Source organism: Microtus oregoni, unplaced genomic scaffold (genome assembly GCF_018167655.1).
Source record: "Microtus oregoni isolate MIOR12 unplaced genomic scaffold, Mior012 000012F_ref0000307, whole genome shotgun sequence".
Lineage (NCBI taxonomy): Eukaryota > Metazoa > Chordata > Mammalia > Rodentia > Cricetidae > Microtus > Microtus oregoni.
The window spans coordinates 35376829-35400000 of NW_024543071.1; the positions used below are offsets into that span (position 1 = coordinate 35376829).

The following is a 23172-nucleotide window of genomic DNA, read 5'->3' on the forward strand; positions in this document are numbered from 1 at the left end:
TGTCGATTATTTCTTGGTCTTTTGGTTAAAAAAAAATATAGGATTTTTTATTTGTTTTTTCAAGACAGGGCTTCTCTGTACAAGAGCCCTGGCTGTCCTGGAACTAGCTCTGTAGACCAGGCTGACTTCAAACTAACAGAGTTCCACCTGCCTATGCCTTCCAAGTGCTGGGATTAAAGGCGTGTGCCACCATTACCTGACTGACTTTTTATTATTATTATGTTCTCTGGAGACTCTCTGAAGTGTCTTCTACTTCCCATAGAAGATTCAAGACGTCTTATAGACATACTCTTTCCTTGGAGTCTTCAGACAGATTGCTATTTCTGTCCCTTTCAATCTCAGCATCTGTCTCCTTATACTAAATTGAGTTTCTTTATCATATTCTCATGTCTAGGGTTACTTCAAAGGGAATTAGTGATTCGCCTATGATGGTTTATATTGTCTACTTGCTAGGATCTAGAGACACCTATGAGACAAACCTCTGGGCATACCTATAAAGAATTGTCTAGCTTAGTTTAACTTCTGAGCATGCCCTGAGAGCACCTAGCTTAGATTAACTGAGATGAAAAAGACCACCCTAAAATTGGGTGGCACCTTCCCCTGGGCTTTCATCCTGGATCACACAACAAGGGGAAAGCCAGCTGCACATAAACATTCATCCCTGTCTACTTCCTGTGCAGATGACTGGGATCGGCTGCCTTAGGCTCTCCCCGTCATGACTTCCCCACCATAGTGGACTGCACCCTAGAACTGGAATATAACCCTTCCTTTCTCGGGTTGCCTTTGTAACAGCAATAGGACAAGTAACCAGAACATTGCCCTTGGTCCTCTCTGTAATGATGACAGCAGTTCCTGGTAGATACCCAGCCCCTTCCTTCAAGCTGCCTTCCATTGGCCTCTCCCCCAGCAGGCTGCCTGAGTTATGAGAACACACAGAAAACTATAATGGTCCACAGTTAAAGAAACAGGACCAAATTTGTCTTCTTAAATAACTCTTGTTTTAACAGACACTTTTTGCTTTGTGTTGTGTTTTTAATTGAAATCTTATTAAGTTTCTAGGCTGGCCTAGAACACCCAGTCGTCCTGTCTCGGGCTCCCCAGTAGCTATAGTGAAATTAAATAGACTCCACTGTACCTAGAATACCTAGAAACGAGGAAGTAGTGCGCCTGTGCGTGATGTGCGCCTGTGCGTGATGTGCGCCTGTGCGTGATGTGCGCCTGTGCGTAATGTGTGCCTGTGCATGATGTGCGCCTGCGCGTGATGTGCGCCTGCGCGTGATGTGCGCCTGTGCGTGGTGTGTGCCTGTGCGTGATGTACGCCTGCGCGTAATGTGCGCCTGCACGTGATGTGCGCCTGTGCGTGGTGTACGCCTGCACATGATGTACGCCTGTGTGTAATGTGCGCCTGCGTGTGATGTGCGCCTGTGCGTAATGTGTGCCTGTGCATGATGTGTGCCTGCGCGTGATGTGCGCCTGTGCGTGATGTGTGCCAGTGTGCGTGATGTGTGCCTGTGCATGATGTACGCCTGCGCGTGATGTGTGCCAGTGTGCGTGATGTGTGCCTGTGCGTGATGTGCGCCTGTGCGTGATGTGTGCCTGTGTGCGTGATGTACGCCTGCGCGTGATGTACGCCTGTGTTGGGCTTGGGGGTTTTGTTTTCACGTGAATTGAACCATTGAGTACAGATTTGGGCACCTTTTCACATATTGTCTAAACTTAAGAACCAAAGTTCGGCATTTCCTGACCCTGCTCCACTTTCCCTACATGCCCGTCCTTCTACCTCATCAAATAAACTCCTTCAAATACAAAGTTCAGGGGTTGGAATTACATTGAGGGGGCACTTGCCTAGCGTGTGTAGGGCCCTAGAGTCAGCCCAAATTACTACCCTCTCACCCTCCCCAAAAAACAAGCCCTCAAACTCATCTGACAACGCCTGGAGTGGCTATTTTCCATTTACACAGTGAAAATACATCATCTGGGACCCTTGTGTGTGTATCAAGCAATGTCAGAAACACCCCAAGGCTGTACTGTATTCATTAACATATTTTCAGCTCAGTTTGGGAAAAGATAAAGAACTTATATAAACCAGATATGGTGGCACACGCCTTTAATCCCAACACTCAGGAGGCAGAAGCAGGCAGATCTCTGTGAGTTTGAGAGCAGCCTGGTCTATATAACAATGTCCTTTTCCAGGGCATCCAGGGCTGTATATACTAAGATCTTGTCTCAAAAAGAGAGGGGAAAATCCATATGGACCCTGGATGGAGCACCCCTGTGCTCCAGGTCACTGCTAAGCCTGGGGGGTTTATCCTTTCTGACCATGGACGGCCCTGACGTAAATACTTTCTTGAACTCCTAAAATTTTAAAAAGAAATAAGAGCTTTTTCACTTTTATAAAGCAGCCTTGCTATTAAAAATAAATGTTAAAAAGAGCCCTGAGTCATGTCCAGAAGTCTGTGTAGACTCCAATGGGATTGAGACGTGGCAGGCTGTTGTTCTGTTAAAGGGTTTCTTTGTGCCCCTTGGAGTCTGCCTCTCATGTGGAGGGTGAAGCCTGTCCTCTCTCTGTTCATGCATCTGCTAGTCATCCTTTTAATCTCTGCCACATTATCTCCTTAAACTCCTAGGAATTTTTATGCCATCATTTTGAAAGATTAAATCACTTTATTAGGTTTTTAAAAGAGCATCCCTAATGTCATTTCCATAAGCCATTTTGTAAATTAATGTCATTTCCTTTCTCTTTAACCTGTTTGCAAGCAGATATTTTACATTTCTCTTGTAGTTCAGAAGAGCACAGTTAATTCGTAATTTCATTTGCAGCCTGATACGTAAAATGAAAGCTCTTAGCTAAGTTAAGTTATCGCAGGTAGCCTGCATTACTGAGATTCACGAACGTGTGTTTGCTTTCACTCCCCAGCCCTGGGATCCCGACACAGGCCAGACCTGGTACCCAGCACCCCATCATTATTTGAAGCTGCTTCCTTAGCGACCACAATCTCATCTTCTTCTTTGTATGTCGGTGAACACTGTCCACAGGACAGGACCACGCTTTATGCAAACAGGTAACATTCATTCGATCAGCTTGCCAATCAAGCTATTCCTCTGTCCACCTCTGGCCAAAAGCAGTACCTTTGTGATTGTGTTTCTAGCAACCAGATGTGCCTGTCCCTTCCTCATGTGTAGGAGAAAGGGCGTGCTTTATTTTTACTGCTGCAAAAATACATTTCAAGAAAAACCCCTCTGTTTCTCTTTGCGATTAATTACTATGTTTTGTAGAAATGAATTACACACATGGCTCCATGCAAAAAGACAAATCTTTCATCGTTTTATTTTAATCAGTGCTGTGTATGCGTGCACAGGCTTGTGCACACATGTACACATGTGGCCATTCACACATGTGAACGTGGATATGCTTGTGTCAGTGTACATATGAAGATCACAGGATGACCTCATGTGTCAGTCGTCACCATCCACCTTATTTGTGGCAGGGTCTCTGTTTTCCTGTTACATTAGCAAGGCTGGATAGCTGGCCCATGCGCTGCCAGGAGTCTCCTGTCTGCCTCCGAGACTGTGGGAGTCCAGATGTTCATGCTCCATGTCAGCTTTTGTGTGGGCCTGGGGATCAAACTCAGGTACTCATATTTATGTAGCAAGTGCCTTTGACCCACTGATCTTTGTGGTCTTTTCTTTTTCTCCCCTCTCCCACCCACCTTTTTGAGACATAAGTTCATGTAACACAAGCTAGCCTTGAATTCATGTTCAAACCCAATCACTCACATCAGTAATTTCTTACATTTTATGTATTTATTGGTGGTGCTAGGGATTGAACCCAGGGCCTTAGAAGTGCTTGTCAAGCACTGTGCCACTGTGCTACATCCTAACCCATGAGTAGATGCTTTAAAATGACCTCTCTTCATTCACATCACTCATATAGCTACAGAGAAGTTTCAGGCATTGTTTTGTACATAAGACCTTGATGCCTATGATAAGGATGCTATTATTAGTGCCTCTCAGAACTGCCACATCTGTCAGTCCCGAGTTTAGCGTGGTCTTTGGCCAGTTAAAGTATGGTGGTTACATCTGCTTATCTGTGGCATTTTCTTGCTCTGCCTCTCTCCCTTGGGTACATAGAAAAGTAGGTGCAAACACTAGGTCTGCAGAAACAGATCAGGTGCGAGCAAGCAGGGCGTGGCATGGAGTGTTTCACCTGCAGAACTGCCAGAAAGGCTCCTCTGTGAATGACTTAGATCACTTCAACTTCATCAAGGACATTTAATTTGGCCAGCTTTCCTGGCTTGAAGAAATTTAAAACAATATACACTAGCCTACTATGAATATGGACTATGAATGTTCAAATTTGGTTTCTCATTTTGTCAGTCCTTTCTATGTACGGTGCAGCAGAATGCATGGGTTGTACCCCATGAGCGTAAGCAGCAGTTCAGAGGATAGAGGGGAGGTCTGAGGGAGTTCTCAGAAAGACTAAGAACAAGTCCATAGGATGCCATGGTGCTTTGTAATGGTTGGCTCCTGTGGTCATTCTCAAGAGCGGTAATTCAATGTGCTCCTGAACCGTTGACTGGCATTTTTAGCACTAAGGGAACAGTATTTGGGGTTCGGGTTTTGTTGTTCGTTTGCTGGTGTTTTCACTGTTGTTGTTTGGTGTCAGAAGGGTTCTTAAGTGCCCTGGCTCTTGGTAAGGGGTATTCAACCCCTGGGCATTTTGCGTGGTTTCTTAAGTCTTACTCCTTAAACCAGTCTTTGTGTCCAACTAGAAGCTGGCTACCTCTTCATGCTCTTTTTGAAGTTAGATGCTTTAAGCCGTTTTCCCTGGCACTCTACTGCCATGTTGCACTTTTATCTTTTACCGAGCTGTCAGTCAGGGTTCAGAACAAAAAAGTACTCCATCCAAAGCAGAAGGAGGCTGGTTACTTACCAAATGTGTGGGAAGGCCAGTAGAGAGGCTTTGGTCAGTCTTGGTCGCTCCACTGAGCCCACCCTCCTGCGGCACAGAAGTCTGGGTGATGCTCAAGCAGGTGTTCTCCCAGTGGCACCTGAGGAAGCTTTTCAGAGCTCCCGGGACATCCTTAAAACAGGCAGACTAGGTCGCTCAAGCAGCTTTGTAGCGTGAATTCTAATTGGTCTTAATAATAAAAGGGTCAGATAGAGGAGTAAATGCTGACAGATCAGAAAGACAAAGGAGTAAACCACAGTCAACTCTTACCTTGCTAATTCTTCAGCCAACAAAAGGGGCCAGCTCCTGTCACCTTTCACCTTATAGTCCTCTCTCTGCCCAGCCGTATCACTTCCTGTCTGTTCAGACCTCCAGACCTCTGTGGTTAACTAGTGGCTAGCTCCGTCCTCTGATCTTTAGGCTGCCTTTATTTGTTAGAGCACAAACAGAATATCACCACACAGCTTCACTCTTCCCGGCATTTATCTGCTAGTGAGGAGAGTTCTGGGACTCTCCAAGTACCACCCTCTTCTTCATTTCCTTGCTGTCTGTCACCTTGCTCCCTCCCACAGGCCTTTCTGCTGGTAGCCTTGGTGTGTACGAAAAGCTGAAAGACCTGCCACCGTCTTAGCTTTCCTTAGGGAAACCATAAGGACCTGAGATTCAGAGATGCTAAAACCCTGAAAAGAACCAATGTCCCAAGAATCCCTGTGAATGAGCATTCCTGAATGTTCATCCTGTTCATTCAGCATGGAAACCTCACCAGCAAACTGTAAAGACATGTTCAGATCATGGTTCCATCATTTTCTTTAGTGCTGTACATGATATTTCTGGAAGTAACAAGTTGACATGGTCCTAAGTCTCATCTGGCTCACTAAGTTTTAAAACCAGATACAGACAGCCTAAGAAGAAAAATGCCTTGAGAAGGAGAAAAAAGAAAGTACATCAAATATTGACATTGCAAGTTATATCTGAGGTTTTTCTGATACTCTGTGAATCATATTTCGCTTCCAGGCAGCCTGCTTTCTCATTTTAACATTATGTTATCCTTGTCTGTGCTCATATAAGCTATAAATACTTCGGGTAATGGCTGTCATTCTTGTCATTCTCGGTCTCTATAGAGCCCTTAACTTTAAAGCATTGAATAGCACCCAGATAAGTCCACACCTAAATTATATATTGCAGTGGGAAATAGCTGTCTCTAGAAATCTTTTATTTTTAAAGGATCATTCTTTGTGACTTTTAAAGTCCCGCTGTTTCTTAGAATTCATTCTGGTTTGTTATGTGTACTCTCAAAATTGACTAGGAAGCAAAGAAAAGAGTTACAGTGCCTTGAAAGTATATATTTAACTGCTGATTGAGAGTACATAGTCTCTGTTTGTGTGTGTGTGTGTGTGTGTGTGTGTGTGTGTGTTGTATGTCTATGCATATGTTTCTGTGAAAGGGCATGCACTGACCTGTGTGGAATCCAGAGGCAAGAGCACCTGTCTTGCTCGCTGAGACAAGGATCGGCCTGTCTTTTCCTCCCCCGTGCTTAAGTTACAGACATATGCTGCCCTCACCTGGCTTTTTACATGGAGCTGGGGATCTGAACTCTGGTCCTCATGCTTGCCAACAAGGACTTTACGAACTGAGCCATCTCCCCAGCATCAGGAGTCCAGATTTAAAGGTTCTACTACATGATCTCAGGTTAGTGTGCCCAGATCACAGACTAATAGTGGGTATATAAGTTCTGAATTTCTGATACTTGTATTTTTCTTTCCTACTAAGAAATCTGTTCTTTAAAGGAGGGATAAATTGAGCTCTGAGAACTAGAGAGGCAAATTGTTTTTAATCTCAAAACTAAGAGCAATTCAGCTTAATGACGTGAAATAAGTTACGCACATGAATATTCATTCTCCCCGTAATTTCCTGCACAGTTGGGAGCGGAGCTGCTGCTCTGATTATGCATACAGATTGAATGCTACCTTCATCCCAATGCATCTGTGCTCTCGCATCACAGAGGCCCTCGCCAGCATCACCTTGGTAGCCAGTCTCATGGTTTGCTCGTGTTCTGCTAGTGGCTGTCTCTAGCAGCTCATCCACTTTAGAGACACGGAGTTTTATGAGATGACCAGATGCCATAAGAGAAGTAACTGGCTGTTTCTACATGGGAAGCCAGCTGGCAGAACCTTCGTAATTGATGAGTCCAACATTTAGATCTCAGACTGACCCAGAAGATGTGGCAGCAATCCTGAGCCCTCTTCTTCCTGCCTGAGTGCTATGAACCTGCGAGTGGAGGAGCTGATTCCTTCAGCCACAGGTGTCCTCTTTCAGATTGCTTACTGCTCAGATTAAAACCGTGGAAGGAGAGCCATACTAAAGTAGGTGAGAGACCCTTCTTTAGAGTAGCCTAAAAGGTCAGGAAATGGCTGTGCAGACCTCTGGTGGCATGTGTAAGTCTGCTTCTAGGGTCCAGTTGCAGCGTGGATCTCCATGCTTTCCCCGTGCCATCCTTGCATCGAGACCTACAGACTTTTGGTCTTCTTGTCGTGTGCTGTAGGCAACCTTGGTAGACTGCCTTTTTTCCTAACAACAATTCTTCTAGGCCTGTATTTGTGCTACCTTCTTTTGCTACATAACAACTGAAAAAAGTTGTAATAGATAAAGTGACAGGCTTACATTGTTGCCTACCTAAGTTACTTCTGTGCTAGAGGTCATTCGCTACTTTTCTCATTAAAAACATTGTTGCTCTGGCCATCTGTCTAACATGATGCCAGCCATATTTCAACTCATCAATAATTATATAACAAAGACTCTTAAAAGTATGTCATGTTAATTTTAATTCACAAGAAAACTGCCATGGCGCTTTTGTTTCCCCCTTTCCTCCATGGACTTAGAACTGCTACTCTGCCCATTGAGCAGTGACTCTTGGTAGGAAAGTATCCACTTGGTTTACAAAGACTTGTATCTTGACAGGAGCAGAATTCAGGGGAATCTTTACTAGGTAAAACATGACTGAGGGGGCTGCTAGAGTGAGCATTCCAGGTCTTTCCCCAACCCTGTTACAGGCAGAACATTACAGTGTTTCTATGGTTGTTGCACACACCTACTGTGCCCGGAACCCAATCCAGGACTGTTCAACCCCCACGGCTGATACCCTTTGTTTGTTACATTCTCAGTCTGGCGTCTCCAGAATATTTGGGCTTTTCTGTTTCTTCCTTTGCTGGCAGTCTAGCTCATTCCCCTGCCTCAGGTACTTCTCTTGCTTGTTCATCTTAATAAATCACCACTCAGAATTTCATCCTTCAAACTGTCCCTCTGGCCTGGTCACACTGGGCAAGCTGATTTAGTGTTGGTACGCCATGGTTTCCCCATCTGGAAGAGGTGCCCATTCGTGTTTTTGTTTGTTTGAGATGCCCTGCATGTAATAATTATTTGTAATAAATGAATAAGTGAATACCCTGGCCCAAAGGCGTGCTGTAAAGAGAACTGAAATAATGATCAGAAAGCAATTGTAACGCCTCCTGGAGCATGCCACCATCAAATCATCTGTTAACGTCGATAACCAAGCACTCCAAGGCTTGAACACCTTGCAGCTTCCTCTTAAGTCCCTCTGCAGGAGGCAACACGGGTTTTGGCAGAAAGCATCAGGTGGCGCTTTACTACTCAGAGAGCCCAGTCAAGAAAACAGATAATCCACTTGGGATGTTAAAGGTATTTGATTTACTGAGTGCAAAAAGACTAGAAGAGTCGGGAGGGAGAAGTGGCAGAACCCCCAAGGAATCCCCAGAGGAAGCAGCTCCCACAGTGCTCCTGCAGCCACCTTTCCATCAGGGACAGTGGAAGGTGACCCCAGCTAAACGAGCCGAGACAGTGGCAGGAACACAGTCAAGGCACTACACAGATAAGGAGGGAGAAAAAAAAACGAGGGCGAAGGGAGCCAGGGGCTTCTGTCCTCACCTCCTCATTGGTGTCACATCTCAGCTGGCAGGACCTGGCAAGGGAAACTGTCCGTGCAGCTTGCCCTAGCACGGAGGCCCTAGGGTTGCAAAGTAGAGTGCGGACCAGCTACAGGTAGCAAAACAAAAATCAGGCTCGCGTAACATCCTTTTTGAAAAAGAAGTTGAGAAAAAGGTGGATGAGGAATGCAAGGGTCAAAGCTTTGCAATGGAGAATGCACACAAGAACAGGAATCCACTTCAAGTCCTATAGAACAAATCCCAGAGCCTGTTTGTTAGCATGCCAGTGTAATAGCGCTATGTAAAGGAGCCGCAGTTTTTCTAATGATCAATTAGAGAACACGGTATTTACCAAAGTGCCTGGCTTTCCCAGGTGCTATGCTAGGGTGAATGCTGGTTATAAATGCCCTTTTAGCTAATTCCGGGCACATGGAATAGACAAAGCAGTCATTTAGCTCCAGACTTTATCTGATGAGGCCTGGGGAACCCAGGTGAGGCTGCAGACATGCTGAGGAGGGAAAAAAGCCATCCTGCACATTCTGGCTTCTGAAACTATGACCCTAACCTGTCCCTTCAACTGACTGTAATTCGGCCTGGAGGAAGTACTCATAAGCAAGGAAATACAATGTCCCTAATATAGTCTGAGAAAGCAGATCACCAAACGGAAGTTCGCGTTCCCGAGGATGCTGAAGGAAAACCTTCCCAAGAAAATCTCTTGATAGGAAGAGGTCTACAGTGGCCATGCTGGGGTTACCAGGGTCTCCAGGGTGGGAGGGGGGACCTCATGTGTCACTCCAGTTGTATCCGTGGCTTGCAGAGCACATCAGACCCTGACAGAAGTTTCACAGTGTGCTTGTTAGTTTTGCTTCTCTGCCCCTAGAAAGCTAAGGAAGGACCACGGATTTCCATCACATCTTCTGCACCTGGAACTTACCAGATGGCTGCCTTTTTTTCTTTTCTTTTCTTTTTTATAAACCATAGGACTGCTTCTGAAGTGATTGACTTTTCAAATGATCCTTCCACAGATTTCTGCAGGAGCAGGAAATTGAAGTGAATTTTTCAAATACATGGCATTTTATGAATAATTGAGGGCTCAGAGGTAATTTGTGAATATTCCCCTTTTCTAAAAGATCGATGCTTGGTATTGTGTCTAGGCACCTTTTATATATTAGTAAGATTCTCGCATGAGTCCAATTTATAGATAAGCCATATTGTCAAAAAGGAGGTGGTGTGGGTGGTGGCTGCTAGTCAGTCCTGGAGGGAAAGAGAGAGAGAGACAGAGAGAGAGAGCTTGCATATAGAGAGATGGAGCTGGATCAGTTAAGAGTACCTATTGCTCTTGCAGAGGACACAGGTTCAGTTCCCAGCATTATTTCAGCTTCAGGACCTGACACCCTTGACCTCTCTGAGCATCTGCACTTGTATGCATGCATCCACACACAGACATCCACATACAAGTAATTAAGAATAATACCTTCTTGCTAGATACGGTGACACACACCTTAAATCCCAAGACAAGTTCCAGACAAGCTTGGTCTACATAGGCAGATCCAGGCCATCTAGCCATCCAGGGCTCTAAATGAGATGATGCCTTTAAAAAAATAAATCAGGTTTTGTTTTCATTCTCTGTCTTTCAAATTTTGGCACTAAAAATCTACATCCTTACTGGGGCTGAGGGAGGTTGTTCTCTGTGAGCTGAGGGACAGCCTGATCTACACAGTAAGTTCCAGGCCAGCCATAACTACATCGTAAGGCCCGGACTCGCAAAACAAAAGCAAACAAGCAAAAATTACATTCTTATTTTCCTTACTTCAAGGGAAATGTATCACAGTGGGCATATCTCTCTTAGCTCTCCAGTTGTTTAGCCTCCTTCACTGGCCTTCTAGAGAAATGTTTCTCTTTGTGACTAGGCTCTGTGTTCCAGGGACCTGTCTGTCCAAGCAGGGTCCTCTAGAGCTTTTCATACCCAGAAGAGTTGTGGGGGGAGGGGGTTTAGCTGAGGGTAACAGTGCTGCTGTAACTGAGGCACTTCTGGGGTTTAATGTGTGATGTGCTATCTAAAATACAAAGCATAGCAAAATGCCACTGTTTTCAGGTTATATTAAGAATAGGACCCTGGTGCCATTATTCGGGTTTATTTGCAAAAATAAGAAGTACCTTTGATTCTGGCCAGTACCAAATTTGTGTCCCAGCTCAGGCCTTCAGACCTGAGATCAAATTGCTTTTCTGCTCCCCAGCTGTTCTTGACCTCCCTGTATCTGAAGTCCTTGGTTATCACTAAGCAGAGAAAGTCTTTAGTCCCCTTGAGCTTCGGTGCCCCTATTGTTCTATGTGAGAGTCACTTTGGGCCTCCTAAGCCCTTAGAAACCCTATCTTGCCAGGCAGTGATGGCACACACATCCTCTTTGTGAGTTCAAGGCCAGCCTGGTCTACAGAACAAGTTCCAGAACAGCCAGGACTACACAGAGAAACCCTGTCTCGAAAACCAAAAAAAGAAAAGAAAAAATATCCCCCTCTCAGTCCTGGCCTTTTGAATCTCCCTGCTTGATTGGTCAGCCTGACGGCAACTGGCTGGATCATTTGCTGAAGCTGAGTATACACATGTTAGCTTCCTACCCTGGATAATTCCTGATCAAGTGGTCTTTGAGAGGCCAGCAACCCAGCTAAGATAATCTCTGTCCATCCAGCAGCCAGCATGACCTTGGCATCTCTTTGACATAGTTCCCACTGGCCCACCTGCCACAGTCCCTTTGTGTAGTTCTTGTGTCCCGTGTAAATTAGTGAACATCTGAGCCTGCACTTCGTGGTAGGTCAACTTGCAGGCTTGTGTCAATAGTCCAGCCACTTCTCCTCCATCCAGGGGCCTTCCAGTGCAGGATGTTGCCTGAAGCCTGGGCCTCATTTTGTTTCTCTCACAAATATACAGCAAGAGGCTCGCTCCAGCATCATTTCCCCTAACGCAGGAACAAAGTAGACCTGTTGTAATATGAGCGGCAGGACTGCATCCCCAGCACCCCGGCCGCCTGGCTAGCTGATGCCCCGAAATAACAACACACAAACTGTATTCTTTTAAACACTGGTTGGCCCATTTCTATCTAGACTCTTCTAGGCTAATTCTCGCACCTGGACTAGCCCATTTCTAATTATCTGTGTAGCCCACAAGGTGGCTTTCCAGGGAGATTCTAGCCTACATCCATCCTGGGTTGGAGCTTCATCGTGTGTGCCTCAGAGAGCGGAGCATGGCATCTCTCTGAGCTCACTTCCTCTTCCTCCCAGCATTCTGTTCTGTTTTCTCCTCCCACCTATGTTTTAACCTATGAGGGCCAAGCAGTTTCTTTATTGCTTAACCAATGAAATCAACAGATTGATATATGACACTCCCACATCATAGACCCATTTCCTGTTTAGTCTTGCTGCTGCCTATGGGATGAGCTCCACAAATGTCTCTTTCATTTAGATGACTCATAGATCGCTGGAGTGGAAGGATTTCAGAGTCAAAGCCACCCGTGGAAGCCTGCTACCCAGAGTCACTAACCTCAGAGAGATAGCTGTGCCTGGCCCCTGGAGGCCAAATGCATTCACCATCCCTGCCTGCCTTTGGCTTTATGAGAATTACAGTGTCCAGAGACCTAGGTAAATTCAGTGTTAGAACGCGAGGTAGTGACAGACTCCTAGTCCAGAATAATAGTAACCAAAATGCAATTATTAATTGTCTGTTTTCCGTAGTAAGGAGAGATGAAATATTTGATGATGGAAAGGAGCTCATTCTTGTTCTGTCCCATGTGGAAAGGGAGTGCTTGGAACGTCACAAAAGAATGAGAACCAACCAGACTTATGTATTCAATAACTGGGTTTGGCTAAAATGGTTGCTACTTGGAAAGATGGTGACATTTCTCTTTTCTTTTTCTCATCAAACCTTTCGTATGTTTCTGAGTCTTTAAGCACTTAATCTGCAAGCAGTTGTTTTCTCTTTTATTATATGTGGGTACGTCGGGATTGGTGCCTGATACATACAACTGTTGTTACTGGATGTTGTCTCTCTTGCTGCCGAGTGGGCAGGAGAATGGGCAGCATTCCAGGGTCCAGTCTAATCTTATTTGGGAAATGAGATGCTAACATCTTTGCTGTTGCTGTGCCCACCCCTAGCAGGAAAAAAAAAAAAAACCCTCTCTGATCCTAGAGTTTTGGAAATGGAAGAAATGGAAGGAAACTTTGACATCAAGTTGTCATCCACCTTCTGTTTATATCTTTTTATATCAACCATCTGTGGAGACACACGAGTGCATACACATGTAAACACACAAAAACATGCATTTTAGCAGTTAGATGGCTCTATAGAATTTGCAAAGAGAAAGAACGGGTCTCTCTCCACTTCCACCTGTGCTTCTCTCTTTGGATCCTGTGTCTTTAACTCTTTGGGACAATCCCTTTCTAGATAAAACCCATATCAGTAAGCAGCATGCATAGGCTGCTGTTCCTGTAGCTTTCTCTTATATATTAGCTGATAGCTTCTCCCTGTAAAGAGCAAATTCATCTGTCTTTTCTTAACCCCACACCTGCCTCATCCATGAAATCCTTCTTGCCTGCATGGCTACCCTTCTTGCCTTCCCATCTTCTAGGATAGTTCTGTCGTGATTATGCTCACTGGTCAGTTTTGAGGATTTTGTTGTAGCTTTGCAAATACCATATTACACAGCCATGTGTTGCTATCGGAGAGGGACTGGAATTCCAGGACCTTCTTCAGATACCAACATCCATGGCTGCTCAAACCCCTTATATAAAACGCTATTCGCATTTGCCCTTCCGTATACTTTTTATCACCTCTGGGTTGCGAATGGTACCTAGCACAATGTAAATTCTGTATAAATGCCTGTTTCACTGCATTGCTTATAAAATAAAAATGCCAGTTAAGATGGGATTCTCTTCCTGAAAAAAATTCTAACCTGTCAGTTGAGTCTGGGGGGTTCCACATCTGCAGAATACGGAGCCTACTGTGCTGTGGTTGTTTTGAGTTTTGTTTGGTTTTCCTTTCTCTCAAATGCCTTTTTGTTTAATCTTGCACATGGAGGCAAGTTCTTGTTCGACCACTGAGGAACATCTTCAGACCTGGTTTCTTAATTTGTAATATATGTTTTTATTGCTGTGTATATCATTGGCCTATAGAAAGCTTTCCCAGGGCCTCTGGGGTATTCTGGTCTGTACTGGTAGGTCTAGGGTCATTCCTTGGGGACCTTCTTTCTCCATCCTTCTGCATACCCTAGGGACCTCTTGTCTGGCTCTGTGCTGACTCCCACTTTCTCAGTATAACCTATACTTTCTTTCTATCCATGTTCTCTTTCCGACAGCGTGCTGGAGTTTCCCGAGATAGTGCCCCTGTGCTGGCTTGTCACTTGCTACACTGATCTATCAGAGACTCTCTTTAGACTGTATACCCATTGTTTTAGAGTGGGGCAAAGGGGGCCCCTAACTTTTTTCCCTGCAGTTTCTCTTATGTGTGTAGGAATCTTCTAGACTTATCCTCTAATTGTGTTTACTTCCTGTCCTCATTACCATTTCTCTCTCTCTCACTATGTCTGAGGGATTTACTCAGCTTTACCCTCTAATCCCTCCACTGGGTTTTTAATTTCCGTTCCCATATTTTCTGAGAATCCCTTTTTATGCTCTGAGGTCCCATGTTGTAAGAACCATGCCTTCATAGCTGTGATATTTTTTTCTCTTTTCTCCCTGAAGATATTAGAATGGGTGCCAAGAGCAAAAGCTGCATACCCCTGATAGAGGCACTCCACGTCTTTACCTCAGCAGATAATGTTTCTTAAATACCGAAATACATTTGAGGTACCTAGGGCTGGGTAAATTAAGATAAGACCCCACAATGAAAAAAGTCACCTTATAAACACTGGTTTGAGGAACAGGTATTCGTCGCTTGCTTCTGCCATTGCTTGTAACTAATGTGGCTTTTCCAGCGCACATAGCCCTTGAGCTATTCATCCCAAGGCCTGAGAGGCAGGACAGTCCCCATATTGCTAGGTTGTCATTCATTGCTTGTATTATCCTGTAACTGAGACAGCTTTTAAATTTCATGTTCTTGCCTCCATGGCCAGAAGTGGTTCATAATAAACAAGGAATTCTGAGAAAGGCTCTCAGTAGGAACGATGACAAGCAGGGAACTGGATATTTTGTTGAAAAGCGCACAACCCCGATGTAACTTGAGCCAGGTACTTCTTTGCCAACACAGGCAAGTCAGCTGCCTGAGAGCTGACTGCAGATTGAAGTCATTCCCTGACTAAGGGGTGTGATCTTCCTATTTCTTCAACATTTATTAAATAAAGCTTATAAAAATCACTGTATAGATATGGAAGATAAATTTTCAACCCAACAGTTATGATTACAAATAAGTAATGTTCAGTTTTTACATTCTAGTTTAAGGTAATCCTAAAACACATGTATTAGATGCCTAGTATCTATCGCAAACTCTGCCAGAAACAACTCTGCCAAAAACTTTATGAATTTATCTTATTTAATGGATCTGTCAACTTTGTAAGGTGTACATTCTATAGGTAGTAAAGCAGTGTGCTTGAAACATACATGATAGGAACATAGAAAAAAAATCAGTTCTTACCGAGCACCTTGTACACCCAAACCTAACACCATATAAAAAACTTAATTTGTTACAGAAAATGAACTCACACACACTGATGGAACCTTTATCCCCTCGCGTCTATAATTATTCATATGTAAATATGCTCTCTGAGGTCTCTCTTGGAAGTATTACGGTTTTGGTCTCATGAGTTATGATCATCATCCACTAAAAGGCACCCCAAAGGTTGACAAAAGTGAGCATGAGTCCAGTAGGAAGCAGTGCAGCCAGTGTGAGGTGGTGGGGGGCAGTGCAGCCAGTGTGAGGTGGTGGGGGGCTCTGGACTTGGGCCCGGCCGGCTGCACAGCTGTGTGGAGCAGACTTGATGAACCGTCACTTGCACCGCTGAGCAGAGGCCAGCCCATTGCAGAGGCTTTCAGCCAAGCAACGGAGAAGTATGGCTGACGCTGGTTCTCACAGTGATGAGGCCTGCTGTCTGACAAGGAGACAAGTGTACCCAGGGTCAACTGGACAAGGCAGTACAGCCCTCTAGTGACAAACCACAGGCCACTCTCTCGCAAGCCTGTTGCTGGGCTTCTCTGTGCCCATGTCTCTGTAGTACCAGCATTCTTCTCTCTTCTCTAAAACCTGTCTCAGAAGAAACTGAGCCAGGACTTGCTTCAGGGGTTGGGCAAGAGAAGGTCAGAGAGTAAGTGACCGTCCCACTTTCTGAAATGTCACGGTGCTTGCTTTGGAGCAATACGTCTAGATCTTCCAGGGCCTCCATTCAAGCTTGGGGACTATTAGCAAAGTCAGAGTTCTGCCTGTTTGTTCGGTGGCAACAGTTCCAAAGAGGAAGATAAGAAGATTCAGGATGGGGGGGGGGGGGGGTTGTTGATTGAAATAATGTCTCACTCTGTAGACCAAGCTGGCCTTGAGCTCTCAGAGATCTGCCTGCCTCTTCCTCCCAAGAACTGGTATTAAATGTGTGTGCTACCACACCTAGATGGCTGGGTTTGGTTTTATTGAAGCAGATTTTGTGCTTGTGTTTAGAATACCCCAGCTACAATACTCTTTCCAGGTCTCTGCCCCCAGACTGGAGGCCTACCCTGTGAAAACATTTTGACACTGAGCATCCTACACATCAGAGAATTTGCAGATCTTGAAGACATTTCAATATTATTAGAATTCATTTTAATTGGGAGTTGTCCAAGTAACATTTAGGATTTTAAAACATTGACCCATGCAATTAGGTATGAATATTCTTCCCTTTTCCTCCTAACTGATAGTTTATTAGAACATTAATAGTGTGTGCAACTCTGTTTGTGTGTGTTTGTGTGTGTGTGTGTGTGTGTACAAGAGGGCAACCTCAGATACCTTTCTTCTTCCTTGGGTATCACATTCACCTTGTTTTTTTGAGACAGTCTCTCACTGGGACCTGAAGCTCACCAGTTAGACTAGGCTGGCCAGCCAGAAAGGACCAGGGATCCTAGTGTTTCTCCACCCCCGGGGCTGGAATTATAACAGTGCACCACAGATTCTGAGAACCAAGCTCGGTCCCCATGCTTGAGTGACAGACACTTTACCAGCTAAACCATCTCTGCAGCCCAGGACATAAATATTGTATTCCTCTCAATAAGATGGGCTTGGCACATTTGTGAGATGTCTCAAGCGCTGACACACAGGGCCAATTGTGTCGCATTTTGTAAACATTAAACTGAAGGTTGCCATAACCCAAGTGTCTCACCCTGCAAGTTTTAAAAGATGAAGGGGTTTTTGGTTCAAGTAATATTGACTTTGGAGATTTAAAATGACCTTCCAAGATTTATTTTTTTTCCTCAGCTTAGAATTGATAACAAACAAAACAAAGTATTCTTTTTATCGAGTTGCTGTGTCTAAAGAAAAGCTTCGTGGTACCGAGGGGAGAAGCTAAGAACAATCATTAGCTTGATCGACTCATAATCCTTAGGAAGCACAATCATTAGCTTGATCGATTCATAATCCTTAGGAAGTTTAATTATAGTCATCTCAATATCAACTTGGTGAAAAAATGGAAAGAAAATGCCACCATGAAGAATCTTCCCTTGATATACTGGAAAGGCTTGGGTTCTATTAATAGAAACAGCTGTGACCTGACTTACTATAAGAAATAAAGCTGGCCAGGCCTGGTGGCACATTTCTGTAATCCCAGAACTTGGAGGGTAGAGGCAGAAGAGTCAACAACTTTGAGGCCTGGTCTACATATAAGTTCCAGGCCAGCCACAACTACCTAGTGAGACCCTGTCTCAAAACCCAGAGAGAAGGGACAGCAAGGAAGGAAGTGGACTTGTTTGTGAATTTATTTTCTTTTTTTAATTTTTAAATGTTTTTGAGAATTTCATACATGAATACTATGTTTACATCGTTTCTATCCTTTCCCCAACTCCTCCAATGCCCGCACTCCCCTCTCAAGTTCATGCTGTCTTCATTATTATCATTACCTATGTATGTATGTATGTATGTATGTATGTATGCATGCATGTATGTATGTATACAGATACACACAGCCTGCTGATGCTGAACACATTGAGTTTTGTAAATATGTACAAGTGTTTAGGGCTGACCACTTGGGATTGCATCTCCTGGGAGAAGTTTATCCCTGGAGAAGGCCGATTCTCTCTCACACAGCAGGCACTGATTGCCTGGAGCGCTCCATCTAGGGATTGGGTCTTTGAGATTTCCCCCGTTTGTGCAAACGAGTCAGCTGGTGTTGCCCTTGTGAAGGTCGTATTTTGGCAGCTATGTTGTTAAGATTACGTGGGTTCAGCTTCCTTGTCGTTTGTAGACAACACTAACCAGCAGGAGGTGTCCTGGTCCTCTGTCTCTTACAATCTTCCCATCCTTTTTTCCCTAATGTCCCCTGAGCCTTAGGTCTAGGGGTCGTGTTGTAGATGTATCAACTGGAGTTGGGCACCCCCTGACCACTTATTCTCTGCATTTTGGCCCGTTGTGATCTCTGCAATAGACGCCATATGTCTTGAAAAGACGTTTCTTTGGTGAAAGTGAGAACTCCCCTTATCGATGGATATAGGGACAGGGATTTAGATACAGTTAGAAGTTATATTGGTCATTTTCTGGTTATGAAAATTATTTAACTGCTTTAGAATATAGGTAATTTGGAAAATAAGGTAGTTATTCTTAATTCTACTCTCTTTTTATTGTTACTATTAGTGTGTGTGTGTGGTGTGTGTGTGTGTGTGTGTGTGTGTGTGTGTGTGTGTGTGTGTTATGCGGGGAGGGCACACTTGCCATGTCACACATGTGGAGGTCAGAGGACAACTTCATAGAGTCCCCATTTTCTCCTCCACTGGGAGTTCCAGAGAGCAGACTCAGGTGGTCAGGCCTTCTCAGTAAATTCTTTACCTGGTGAGCCATCTTGCCGAATTCTCTGCTTACTTCATATAATCACTAGTGCCTAAGTAAACCCCAGACAGGCTCTTTTCAGGATGTTTGGTCCAATATAAGATTGTCATCAGGGGAGCTGGAGAGATGGCTCAGTGGTTAAGAACACTCACTGCTCTCTCAGAGGACCAGGGTTTGGTTCTCAGCATCCATGTGACAACTCATCATGATCTGTGACTGCAGCTCCAGGGGATCCAAGGCACTCTCCAACCTCCACAGACACCAGATACACACGTGGTGTACATACGTACATGCAAACAAAACACCCATATGCATAAAAAATAAAATAACTAAATTTTTATAAGATTACAATTGGGACTAGGGCTATAACAGCTCAGTGGTAGAGCGCTACCCTCCAATGCATAAAACCTACTACTGTCAAGAAAACGAAGGTAGTGTAATAGTGTAAATGGCATCTTATATCATGTCATTGGTATTGCTGTTACAGTCTACATCCTTCATTCATCTCTGGGTCTTTCTAGGTTTTATTTCTATGAATACACTATTATTTATTTATTTTTATGATACGCTATTGAGCCAAAGACTTCCTCATAGACTGTTATGCAAACCACCAACCCATCTGTCTCCGGCCTTCATTTCTTCAACTAAAGGCAGCCACCTTTTGTGTCTAACTTTTTTCAGAGATTTCTTTATAGCTCTGTAAACAAAATTATCTTGCCACTAAGGACTGGGGAGGGATGAACGATTTCTGGACAACTAGTTTCCAGTTTTTCACAGGCATGGACCACTAGCCCCCTCATCATCCCTCCCTCCGTACTAACCAGCTCATCTCCTCTGTTCTCTTAATAGAACCATGTCATTGTTTGAGTTACGTCATCGCTGTCCCTGTCACAGACACCACTCACAACTGTGCCCTGTTATAAAGCATCATCACTTTGTCTTGTATTTTTCCCCCCAAAGTGAATTCTGTTCTGATCTATTCTTAATTGGCTTAAACTTCCTACGGATTAACTCTCAAGCTCCCCAGCATGCCTGGTTGGCTCCGATATATCATAGACTCTATTAGGCCCATATCCCTGAATTCTTCTCCCAAAGACTTCTGACCTCGTCCAGTCTGCTCCCTGTGCCTGGTACCCATCATCCTGAGGGCATCATCTTATTACTCTAGGTTCTGCTTTATCTCTGATGTTGGCTCCACTGCTTCGTGGTTTGTATTTTCCTCTTCTTATCTTACTCCTTGATTTTTATGGAGCACATTCTCCGGTATCTTTTTGAGAAAGGGCTCATAGGAAGTCTTGAGACTCTGGTATCTGAAATGCCTTATGCTCAGCTGACTCGTAAGGAAGGGTTTAGCAATACGTTGAGTCTTATTAGGAACAGTCTTCCTTAAGGCCTTCCAGGGCATTATTGAGTTGTTTTCAAGCTTCTTGAGCTGATGAGGGGTTCAAAAAAGTTACTGTTTCCTGATCCAATGCATGTAATCTGTTTTCTCTCCCTCTTAAAGTTTAGAGATCTTTTTTTCTAATAAAGTGCATGAAGTTGGGTTTATTTTTACCCGTTATAAAGTATTATAAAGTATGCTGTACCTTGCCAATCTGTACACAAGACTTTCACGTTGAGACATTTTCCCTAATTTCTTCCTTCCTTCCTTCCTTCCTTCCTTCCTTCCTTCCTTCCTTTTTCTGAGTTGGCTTCTGTAGTCAGCAATTTTCTTTTGATTTTTTTTCCTATGTTTTTTCTCTTCTCTCATTCCAATCTCATTTGAAAGCCCCAAGCACTGACCTTGTCTATGTTTCTTTTGATTTTTCCCATCTGCTGTCTTATCTTTGGGGCCTATTGTTAAGTGTGATAACCTTGATTTTTCATGTAACTTGTTACTGAATCTGTCCTACTATTTTATTTTACTTTCCAAGACCTTTTTTCTCCCAATTATCTCTGGGTGCCTCCTCTCACTTCAGAGTTTGAGTAACTTTGCTGAGGATCTAAGAAACACTGAAGCGTGGAGCTGGGGTGGCTATTTGCTTCTCCCTTATAATCCTGCCTCCTTACAATTAGCACATTTTTTACTGTATTTTCCCCTCTCTTACAGTGGTGGCTTTTCTTAGTTGTCTGCTGAGACTTAAAAGTGTGCCACTGTTAGTCTTCAGAGACAAAGTGTAAATTGGCTCTTTCCTGGTGCTGAGGAAGGACTTGGGGGAAATGGGATAATTGCTAATGAGTATACTTACCTTGTGAGTGACAGTAAAACATTGTTAAATTGATTATGCAGCTGTCACATAACTCTGGGTATACAAAAAAAAACCCACTGAGTTATATACTTTCAGTGAATCGGTTTGGGGTGTGTGTGTGTAATATTTCAATAAAACTATCAAACAAAAAGTGGGACACTTACTCAAAGCTTGTGGCTGGGGCTTGTTCTTTGTGGGACTTGTTCTGGTGTGATTTGGCAGGGCTGTGAGTATTGGGAGCCTCTCAGATCAGATTCTGTCTTCCAGAGTTTGCCAGTCCCGTCCCGTCCCCCCAAAGACTGCCCAGCTCTCCAGCCTAGAGGCTAAAAGGCTGGTTTTATGGACTAACCCCACCCCATCCCCCTGTTTGTTCCTCACCTGTGCTGTGACTGGTGCTCTGCTCTACCCCACTCCAGAGACTATGTCTTAAAAAATAGAGAGAGTTGAGAAAGGACAGGTGCGTAGCAGAAAGGCTTCTGGGAGGTAATCTGCCTGCTTACCTGAACTGTTAGCCAGAGGCATCTGTCTTAACTCTCTCCCTCTCCCCAACGAAATGTACACTTTCCTTCTCTTTACTGATTTTTCAAAGAAGTCTGTGAATCAAAATTGAGAACAGGAGGTGAGGAGAGACGCATGTATCAAATATAGGTCATTGTGGGGCTCAGAGGTTAGGAGCATTGACTGCTCTTCCAGAGGTCCTGAGTTCAATTCCCAGTAACCCCATAGTGGCTCACAACCATCTGTAATGAGATCTGGTGCCCTTTTCTGGAGTGGAGGCAAACATGCAGACAGAACACTATATACACAATAAATAAAATCTCTCTCTTTTTTTTTTTTTTACAAAATAGGTCATTTGTCTTCTCCAGTTCCTTTGATCCATTGCATTGTGTACTACTGAGATTTCATTTCTTTTAAAATTCTGATTTAGAAAAAAAACAGAATAAGCATTTATTTCCAAACAAATTATTCTTGTAATTCTTATAGTTGCTGTATCAAAAAGTTCTGGGCATGTCCCTCCCCTACCAAAGGTAGAAATATTCTTTTTCATTTTTCATGTACAAACAGAAAGACCAATCCTTTCTGAATTCAGAGACCTAATTAAGTTCCTTTAAGCATAAGGTTTATGATTGGCTATTTTGAGATTTAAAAAAAAAATAGTAAAATAAAAACTGAAGTTCCCAGCCAGGTGCTGAAGGATTGCCTTAGCTTTGCCATGACTGAAGTTCTCAATTCTCACTGCCCCAGAAAGAATCACCAGATCGCATGGTTGTGATAGAGAGAGGAGAGGCTTGCTATTTTCTCTACTCATTCCTCTCATGTGGCTCTTTGGTCTTAAGGGAAGTTATTCAGTTCATCTGCACTGAAGTAGGGCCCAGAGCATTAAAATGATGCAGATGGCGGGGAGGGGGGGAGTTCACTAGCCGACCCCTATCCTCTGATATGCTTGATCAGGCAGGGGCTTGGTTCTGTTTGCATTGCTGCTCCTAGGATTACACCGAATACCCAGGACATGTGTCTTAAAGATGTAGCGGTGACTCACGGAGCAAGAGAAAAACTATTGACTGTTTACGGTGCCATGTTTCCACTGGCACATTCAAGGCTATTCTGAATTGCCTTGTGGCGAAAGCATTTCAGTATCGTAAGATGTTAGTCACAACTGATGTCTCCCAGATCACCTGTCTCTCAAGCCTTGCAATTCTTTCTCCAATCTAAATTTTGGAGAAAGGAAACTCAACTCTTATTTTTCCATGCTGGGGATTGAGTCTGGGCCTCCCATGTGCTCTGTCTGCCCAGCTCCGTCGCTGAACTCTACCTCAAGCCTCTGAGAGAACCCTATTCTCAGTGCTTTATATGATGACGTATGTCAGTTTGACCTTCCCGAAACATCACAGCCATTTAAAAACTAGCTCTATAATGTGAAGGGTCTCATGAGAAATAAATATGTGAGGCCTCTTCTCAGAGATTGTTAACAAGGGCACTGTGACGTGTTTTGATTATCCCAGAATTATAAAAGTTAAGACAAGAAGATCATAAGTTCAAGGCCAGCCTGAGCTACAGAGTATATCTGGGGCT

The 23172-nt window shown here is 44.0% G+C and overlaps 1 protein-coding gene across 3 annotated transcripts in view; it reads left to right on the forward strand.

The window, feature by feature from the left end:
* Pip5k1b (phosphatidylinositol-4-phosphate 5-kinase type 1 beta) overlaps positions 1-23172 on the forward strand; it is a 253618-nt gene that overhangs the window by 195251 nt on the left and 35195 nt on the right. For all 3 annotated transcript variants that reach the window (XM_041660767.1, XM_041660768.1, XM_041660769.1), the window contains one exon: positions 2918-3062. In XM_041660767.1, coding sequence (XP_041516701.1) covers positions 2918-3062 — 145 coding nt within the window. The remainder of the gene's footprint in view (positions 1-2917; positions 3063-23172) is intronic.